Source organism: Grammomys surdaster, unplaced genomic scaffold (assembly GCF_004785775.1).
Source record: "Grammomys surdaster isolate TR1022 unplaced genomic scaffold, NIH_TR_1.0 66, whole genome shotgun sequence".
NCBI classification, from domain to species: domain Eukaryota; kingdom Metazoa; phylum Chordata; class Mammalia; order Rodentia; family Muridae; genus Grammomys; species Grammomys surdaster.
In genome coordinates, this window is record NW_021604568.1 from 1,156,741 (window position 1) to 1,166,334 (window position 9,594).

The 9,594-nt window shown below is 45.5% G+C and overlaps 1 protein-coding gene across 1 annotated transcript in view; it reads right to left on the bottom strand.

Moving 5' to 3' along the window:
• Pik3ap1 (phosphoinositide-3-kinase adaptor protein 1) overlaps positions 1–9,594 on the bottom strand; it is a 111,574-nt gene that overhangs the window by 47,387 nt on the left and 54,593 nt on the right. The window contains exons 4-7 of the mRNA XM_028773118.1: positions 6,985–7,129; positions 5,838–5,980; positions 5,577–5,709; positions 2,138–2,334 (exon numbers count right to left, since the gene is read on the bottom strand). Of these exons, the coding sequence (XP_028628951.1) occupies positions 2,138–2,334; positions 5,577–5,709; positions 5,838–5,980; positions 6,985–7,129 (618 nt within the window). The remainder of the gene's footprint in view (positions 1–2,137; positions 2,335–5,576; positions 5,710–5,837; positions 5,981–6,984; positions 7,130–9,594) is intronic.

Here is a 9,594-nt window from a genome sequence, read left to right on the forward strand (position 1 = left end):
CTGACTTTCTGGCAACTTATGAGTAGCTTTTCCTGGCCAGACAGCATAGTGTGTGTCACAATCTTTACCTCTGCCTCAAACCACAGACAGTGCCTTTCTCCTCATCAACACCTGGCAGAGGCTACCTTTGATTGACACTGTGTTAGTTTCCTGGTGAGGTCCGAATGAACTGAGAAATCGTTTCTTAGTGTTTGAGATTCCAGGTTTAGCATTTGGCAAATAAATAAATAAATAAATGGTGCACTACTTATAGGCCAGTGGTTCTCAACCTTCCTGACGCTGCGGCCCTCTAACCCGGCTCCTCATGTTGTGACCCCAACCAGAAATTTATTTTCATTGCTACTTCATAACTGTAATTTTACTACTGTTATGACTCGTACTGTAAATACCTGTATTTTCTAATGGTCTTAGGTGACCCCTGTGAAAGGACTGTTTGACCCCTGGGGTGGTGAACCACTGTCATAGGGCCATAAGCAACACGTAGGGACAACCTTTAGCAGCAAGGCTAAAGTTGTGTTGGTGGAAGGTGACTTAGCTAGGAGTCGAGAAGATATGGGAAGTGTGAGCCAGATTAAAACCCAAGGCACTCTGAAAATAACACTTTAACCTCCCCTGCTACGCAGAGCAGCGAACTAGGTTCAAATCCCACCACCACCTTTACCGATGTGGAGCCCTAGGCACAATCACCTTGGCTTGCTACGTCCTTTTCCTTGATTATAAGATAAAAGTCTTGGTCCTTCAACTTCAAAGGAGTGTGGTGAAAATTAAATGGAACACGGCATTTGCTAACCAACAGAGCTCAGGAACTTAGTTACTACTCCGGACACAGAGTAGCCTTACTGAAAACGGCTAACACAAAAATGACATGCTGTGTTTAGCACATTCATGATTTCAAGCTAAAGCCAAGTAAAACCTCTTGAGAGTATGAGTGCCTATGTGCCCATTTATATCAGTGAGGACCCAAACAATGTTTTAAATTACTCTGGGTGTTTGAAATACCTACATGTCCCCAAAGCATAGGGGCCCTCTTCACCCCTTGGCTTCACCGCCTATGGATTATCTATCACAGAGCAGGGTTAAGTTTCTGAAGATGTGTCAGGCTCATTCCTGTCTGGAGGTAGCAAGCAAGACCGTATCAGTCTGGCTTATACTGGGGGTCACAGCCAGATGAGCTAGTCTCAGGTGCCCTCTGTGAGTTTACAAAGGAGGAACATCCGAAGGGAGTGGAGTCCAGAGCAGCTTCCTCCAAGACAATAGAGGCAGTCCTGGGCATGTGATGACACAGAGCAGGAGTCAGACAGCAGTGAGCATGTGCAACCCGACAAGAAATCTGGGTGGATCCACCTGCCTTATATTCAGATCCAGGCAGAAGCTCAGGAGGAGACAGAATCCAGCAGGGAGTGATATCTCAAAGGTAACTTGATACCTCTTCTGAGTAGTGCCTTATCATGGCCTCAGTTAATAAAAGAACCAATTCTGACACAGTTTCCCTGGGCCCAAAGGTGGGCAAGGCAGCTAGGGACACACTGCCAAGGAGCCCTGGAGGTAGTGGAGACAGTACATCAACCTTGAGCAGACACACTCTGTGCAAGTTCCTGTCTGTATTTTGGAAATGGCCTCAGCACTTTGCATATGTTAGTTCCTTTTGGTCTAAAAACAACTCTATGAACGGACCTCTTAGGATTTTTTTCCTTTTGCATATTAAGAAACAGGAGAAAAGGACTAGAAAGATTACTCAGTGGTTAGAAGCACTTGCTTCTCTTGCAGAGGACCAAGGTTCTATTCCTAGTGTCTACAGAGCAGCCCACCACAATCAGAACTCCAGTTCTAGGATATCTGGTGTCCTCTTCTGGGGCCACCATGCATGCATGTAGTGTATATATACAGGCAAAACACACACACACACACACACACACAAATTAACTTAAAGGGGAGGGGATTTGTGACTTGCCCAAAGTCACATGGCTACCAAGTAGGTATAGAAACTTGGATTTTAGGCCCACAAAAACTGCATACTCTCAGAAAGACACATGAGGACATGCTAAAGACAAAATCCATCAGTGCCTTTGATGAAAAGGTGGCACTGGAGTCACTCAGCACATGCCCCACCACAGGACCTCTCTTGCCATGAGCTTACCACATACTCGTCGATGAACTGGCGCAGGTCCCTGAAGCCGTGTTTCTCAGCAATGGTGTTAGGATAGTGCCCATACTTGTTGGCCACGCTGTATGCCTGGAGAGCCCCTGGACAGGTGAGCAGCAAGGCGGTGAGGTTCTTCAATCCGTACTTTGCAGCAAAGTGCAAAAGAGTGGGCAGCTCTTCATCCCTCTGATCTAAAAAGGCATCAAGGAGAATTTAACCGAAAGGTAAGAAGGCAGGAGCAGGATAGCTGCAGAGCCTTAGCATGCATGCAGTAGGCACTCAATCATTGCTTACTGAGTGACTGACATAACTGATGGCTTCCTTTGGGCAACCTCTAAAGATCATGCACTCCTATGAGGGAGGAAATGCTATTTTAATTAGTAGATCTAATCATTAGTAGCACATCTTCTGCTTTAAAAAGAGTGGGAAATCCTTAGAAAATATTACCTTTTCTTTTTTTCTTTCTCTAGAGCTAGGGATCAAACTCAGGACTTGACATTCTGGGTGCGTGCCCTACCACTGAGCTACACTCCCAGCCTCCATCCATGCTGATTCTAAGGGCTAAAACAGCAGTCACAACGCAGCTAACAATCCTCAAAGGCACTGATGGATCTTGTCTCTAATATGTCCTCATGTGTTAGAGACACACTCTGGGAGTGGGCGGGTTTTGTGGGCCTAAGTCCAAGTTTCTACAACACTCAACACTGGTCTCACACTGTTTTGTGCTGATTAAGGGATAAAAGATCGGGGCTGAAGAGATGGCTCAGAAGTTAAGAGCACTGGCTTGATTCCTAGCACCTACATGGTAGCTAACTTAACTCTAACGCCAGTCCCAGGGATCCAGCACCCTACTCTGGCCTCTGAGAACACTCTACACACATGGTGCACAGACAGATGCAGGCCACCTTCCACACACATAAAACAAAAATGATGATCAAATAGGAAGAAGTCCATCCACTTATGTCTTATTACCAATTTTGTAAATATGACAAGAAAACAAACAGGCTCATGTTGGTGACTTAGGGAATAAATCTTTTTATTTTCTTTTCATAAAAGTTGACTTCTAGGCTCTGTCACTTTATGTGTTATTTTCTCTTCTTTTCATACCCGTGTGTGAAGTATAGTACATGTGTATATGTGAACTTGCAAGTACATAGGTGTAGGTATCGTGTTTGTGTGCACTGTATAAATGTTATCTTTGTGTTAGTCAAACGCTGATTTCTCTGTCTTCACATCTTGTTTCACTCTGGACACAGCACTGCAACACTTAGGTCAAGAATCTCCTGTCTCAAGTTTGTATAAACAATTTTACCATTTATTCTCTGTCTTGTTGATAGATGCTGATCACCCAACGGCTGGGCAGAAGAGAGAACAGGGCAGAACTCCCACCAGCCAGGGAAAGGGAGAGAGAAGGGGAGTTGGAGTTTTAGCGTTTTAGGAAGAGGCGGGGAGATGGAGTTTGGAGTTGGAAGGAGAGCCACAAGGCGAGAGTCTGAGAAGACACCATGGAGGGAAAAATCTGCAGCAGAGAAAGCTAGAACAACATTAAACCTCAAGTATCATGGGAGATAGCCAAATTCATTTAGGGGGTTAATGTAGATCAATACTGCCCAGGTAATACGTACGGTAAAAGCTTGTAAATAAACCTTGATCTTTCTTTGTCGATACTGGGGACTAGCAAAGATAGCAGAATCAAGGGCAAGATTAAATTACTACATGCATTTATATTAGAAATATTTCATTTTATCTGTAGGCATGTATGAGGTGGGTGCATGTGAATGTGCATGTGGGGGGGAGCCCGGGAAGATATCAAGAATTAATCTATCATTCTTCCATCTTCTTCTTTCAGACAGGGTCTCTCACTCAAACCCAGAACAGCTAGCCTGCTTATTGCAAATCATCTGTTTCTGCCTTCTGAGACTGGGCTTACAAATGGGATCATCAGGCCCGCTTGACATTTAAGAGATTCTAAAGATCTGAACTGCTTGTGTGGACAGTGATTTAACCACTGAGTCATCTCTCCAGGCCTGGCTCTGTCATTTTTTAAAAAAATGATAAATCCTACTTCCTGTTCACCAGGACATGATCCTTGGGCTGAAAGGTCCGAATTGTCCCTAGGACCCCATGTTGTCAGGCTATGAGATACTCTCTCCTGAGCCTCTGGTTTAAGAATAAGAAAATAGAAACATTTACAGCCCTGAGGCAAGAACATTCCACAGTAGGAGTCAGAGGAGAGGCTGCAGGGAAGCCTTGGAGAAGGCCTGGCCCATTATTCTCTTCCTGTGGTTCCTACACCCTGTGGTTCCTACACAGCAGGCAGATAGGACTCAGTCAGAAGGTAACCAGAGACTCCAGTACCACTGTGTAGTGCCACCATGTTGGGGAGGAACAGGCACACTGTGCAGCTTACCAGGTGATATCCCCAAACATCTGGTGTGACTCTCCTGGTTCCTATCGCTGCCACAGTGTGTGTACACAGTGCCCACTCTTAACTCAAGTTACAAATATTTGCTTAAAGCTGACAAAGAGCCAGCACTTGGAGACACCCCCCCCCCCACTGAGCTGTAAGCTTAGTAAAAAATGTCACATCAGATATGGCAGGCAAGCTGCAGAGCTGAAGGTCCAAGGAGCTAGGGGATGGTGAAACAGATTCCTGGAGGATTGGGGAAGGCCTTCCTTCTAGAGAAAATGTTTCCTGGGGAGACTAAGAGAAGGCCACAGGGAGAATGACAACCAGGAAAGGACAGAGGAATGGTGTTTCCATGAGTGGAATGGTAAGACATGGTTTCGAGAAGTATACACTATCTGGGAATAGAAAACCGCTAAGAGGGGTGCAGAGAGAGTTAATGGCAGAAGCACCCTGGGGAGTCCTTTGACTGAGTTTGAACACCATCCAGAAGGTAAATGAAACATTCTGTTTTTAAAGAAGGGGGGCGAGGGCAGTTGTGTGTCATGCAATGATATTCCAGGCACAGAAGTCTTATCAGATTAGAATGAAGCAAACAAAGCCCTACCTCCTAGTGACGCTGTGGCTATCACGACATAGCATAAAGCATTCCTCCCATGCCGGTGGTGCTGCTGGTGTGAAGGAACCTACTGGGCTGGCTGCCAGTCATGTAAACATCTGACACACACAACTATGTAAGGTACCTCACACTTGATGATGGCACATGATCGTGTCACTGGCTTCTGTACTTGTTCCACTTTTTATTATTAGTTTAGACTATATTATTACTTACTAAAAAAAAAAACCAAATGCTGTATAAGAGCATGCTGGGTGGTGGCAGCAGCACCCTGTACATGTTGCTTGGTTTAATCCCGTCTTTCGGTTCACCTCAGTGCTGGCAGACAAAGCTATGCCCTCCCGACATCACACCGTCTACGATGGAGTAGCAAGCCACACCATCTACAACTAAAATGACCACTGACTTACTTGTCATCATATCGTCTTCTTCCAGTTGGCTGATCCCAAAGAGGTGCAGTCCACTTGCAGGGATGTTGTTCTTCAAGGACTCGGTGAGAAGTTTATCGAGAGTCTCTGTGTTGTAGGGCACGATTTTAAAGGCCTACATAAAACAGTGAAGACGGTCAGATTTCAAATCCAGCTAGCTCCTGCCAGTGTGGGTTGAAGCTGTATAGCTGCATGTAGAATTCCCATGTCCAGAAAGCTCCGCTCTCCTCCTGCCAGCCTTACCTGACACATAAACTCCACAGGATTTGCAGCACTGGACAGTAAGTTCCCGATTTCCTCCATGTCTGTGTAATAGCTGATGGTGGTTTCACAGACCACCAAGTCCCCTGAATAGACCTTCAGAGAAACATTCCCCGATGAGAGGTCTAAACAGAACAAGAAGTACTGGTCAATGCCAGGAAGAGCAAAGGTCCTGCAGAAAAGAGTCAGTGCAGATGTGCTACATTTGAATGCTGAAGCAGAGGTCACTGGGGCTGGAAGGAAGTGTCAGAGGTAAGCAGGGAGGAGATGGATGGGCCAGCATGTATGACTGTCCTCATGGCATTGTCAATTGCATCTTTAAAGGATTTTCATCTGTTTGCACAATTTTCAGTATTGATTTTAGCGTGTGTGTGTGTGTGTGTGTGTGTGTGCATGCATACACAAGAATGAACATGCATGGGTGCAGACGCCTATGTAGAAAAGAAGCATCGGATCCTCCTTGGGACAGTTCTAGGCAGTTGTGAAGGGTCCAATGTGATATTTGGAACTGAACTCAGTTTTTCTGAAAGAGCAAGATGTATTCTTAACCACTGAGCCAGCTCCTCAGCCTGTTTTACTGAATTCCACAGGCCTTGATGAACAAAAAGTAATTATATAAAAAATTAAAATAGGGCTTAAGGTGCTTTGTATGAAGACCAATAGTCACCAATGGCTAGGATCCCTGTGGTTGGAGGATAACACCTTATTCCTACCACCCTGGGACGGTGGAATCAGCTGACTTGCTCTGCGGCAGTCTGTACTACATGCTCTTCCTGGGGTGGGAGTCTATACCACCGGAAGAGGTTCTGAGGGGGGAAGAAAAACATTAAAAATACACCGACCACAAAGATTCGATTCACCAGAGAGGAAATGTGACAACTGTGAACGTGGAAAATGACGAGGTCACACTGGTAACCCAGGGCAACTAGAAGGATGCACTGCCCCTTAAAACATCAACTTAATGAGGCCACACTGGTAATCCAGGGCATGCAACTAGAAGGATGCACTGCTTTTAAAACGTCAACTTAGCCATGCTGAGTGACGCTGTCTGGGGCTGGAGGGCCTAAGGACAGCAGTGTTTCAGAAGGCAGCTGGGCAGCGTGCTCTGGGTCACCACAGGGCCACTCACCTGGTGCTTTCACTGAGACCGTGTACTCATTCTCCAGCGTGCCTTCCACCCGGACGGAGGGAGAATCCTCAGGAGAAAACTCTGCTTCGGTTGACACCTTCTCGTCCAGCTTGCATCTCACAATGACATACACAGTGGTTTCTGCCTGGAGTGGGAGACAAGTTCTGGTCTCTCTCCCTCCTGTATCCCTTAGGGTGCTGGGTCAAAGGTTATCCCAGCATCTTGAGCCCCAGCCCACTCTCTAAGAGAGGATGGTTCTGGTCTGGGGGTCTTGATAGACCAGTGCTGGGCAGAGACCCGTAGGCTGTCAATCCAGTGAAGGAACTTGTGAAAAACAGACTAAACATGTATAAACCTTTACAGTAATTAGACAGAAACTTTGTCTATTCATCACGCTCAGAATTTTTTAAACTTAGGGATTACAAATGTTTATTTCATTTCATAACATCTTAAAATTGCTAAATATATATTTATATATTTAAGTATATATATTTAATTTAGATGGTCTTATCATATAATGGGGGAAACAATGCCCCATGTAGATACCATATGCTATCAAGTAAAAGCCCCAGTACTAGAAATGAGTTACATCTTTTTGAGTCATTGACCAAAGTGGTCCCACAGATTACCCTTCCCCCTCCCCTCCAAAAAACCATTACAAGCTATTGCCAATGCTATCGGTTACCATCCACAGCCTGACACTAAGACCCTATTGCTGAAGACAACATACTCGTATGTCATCAAACACAGAGAGATCAAGCCGGTGCACAACTGGAAGCTTCACTCCTATTGACAAGCATCTACAGTGATGGAAGATACTCCACTCACTACTGGAGGAGAAAAGTAATCACCAATCGATCTCACCCAGTTGTGAACCCTGTGATCTGCAACAGTCACCTGCCTGCAAGACATCCTGGTGTGGTAGTGGCAAAAATGTTATAAGTGTAACCAATCACTTTAAAAGATGGGTTTTAAGACCCATGCCATGAGACAGAATCCATACCTGACACTGTTAATGAGGTCAGGAACTGAAGATTACATAAATGTTGGTAGTAGAGTAAAATTTACTATTATTACTCTGCTAAGTGAACATACCAGTAAAGTGACTCCTAATGACATATTGCTATACGTATAGATCAGTACATGCTCAACTTTGGTTAGAGAAGCTTCCTCTTGCAGTAGATGGTGATTAACACTGAGATGCACAACTGGACAAGCAGAGAGTGAGCAAAACTCTCCCTGAAGCACTCTGAAGCAGGGTGTGAAGCACTCTGCCCTAAATGGGATATCTTTATCACACCTCTCCCCTCAAGGCTTAGGGATCTGTGCAGAAGAAGAAGCAGAGCGGCTCTAAGAGCCAGCGGTGGGCCCCTCCAAGGATACAGTGTCTCCTAACACAACAGCGTTGATGCAATATGTAGTCACAGAGACCGTAACAGCAGTCACAAGACCTGAACAGGTTCAAGCCAGACAACCCAACACAGAGAAGCACAAATCAGCACAAAGTCCAACAAATCACCCAGAAGTTATTTGCAACTGATACCTTCTGGGAAGGGGAAAACCAGTTTGTCCAACAGAGTGTGACTAAGGAGGTAAATCAACCACACGCCAGGGCTGGCCTCATACTCAGTAGTTGTCCAACAAAAGACTGACTCTATGTTTTTTTTTTATGTACTTGTTTGGTTGGTTTGGTTCAATGGGATTTCTGTTTTCTTTTTTCTTTTTAAAGAAGAGAAAGAACATGAAGTTTAGAGGAAGAATCTAGGAGGAGTTGGGGGAAAGGAAAGAATATGAATAAAATATATTGTATGAAATGTTTCAAAAATTTTAAACAGAAAAAAATGTTTTGGTTTTTTTTTTTTTGCAAAATCTCTATAGCATCAGATAATTGACTATTTAGTTTATGAGCCAATGTCTCACTGTGCAGCCCTGGCTTTCTTGAACTTGCTAGCTTTGCATTCAGAGGCCCAGCTGCCTCTGCCTCCCAAGTGCTGGAATCAAAGGCATGTGCCATCATGCCTGGCAGACTTTTATTTATTTTTTAAGTCCTTCCCTGGAATATGAGACTCTCTGCTCTAGACAAACTCTGCTATCACAAGCATAGCCAAATCACAAACAGCCACCCCAGGAGCAAGTTAGACAGGCAACTTGTGAGGTTCCTCCTGCCACTGAATCAGAGTCTGCACTTTTGGAAGCAGAGTCTCATGAAGCCCAGGCTAGCCTCGGGCTTGCTATATATTGATGACCTGATCCTCCATATCCACCTCCCAGGATGACAGGCATGTGCCATGATGCCGAGTTTTTAATGTGGTGCTGGAAATCAAACCCAGGGTTTGATGCGCATTAAGCAAGTGGTTTACCACATGAGACCCAGACCCAGACCCAGACCCGGACCCGGACCCGGACCCGGACCCGGACCCCGACCCGGACCCAGACCCAGCCTCAGACCCAGACCCAGACCCAGACCCAGACCCAGCCTCAGACCCAGACCCAGACCCAGACCCAGCCTCAGACCCAGACACAGACACAGACTCAGCCTTAGACCCAACCTCAGACCCAGCCTCAGACCCAGACCCAGACCCAGACCCAGACCCAGACCCAGACCCAGAC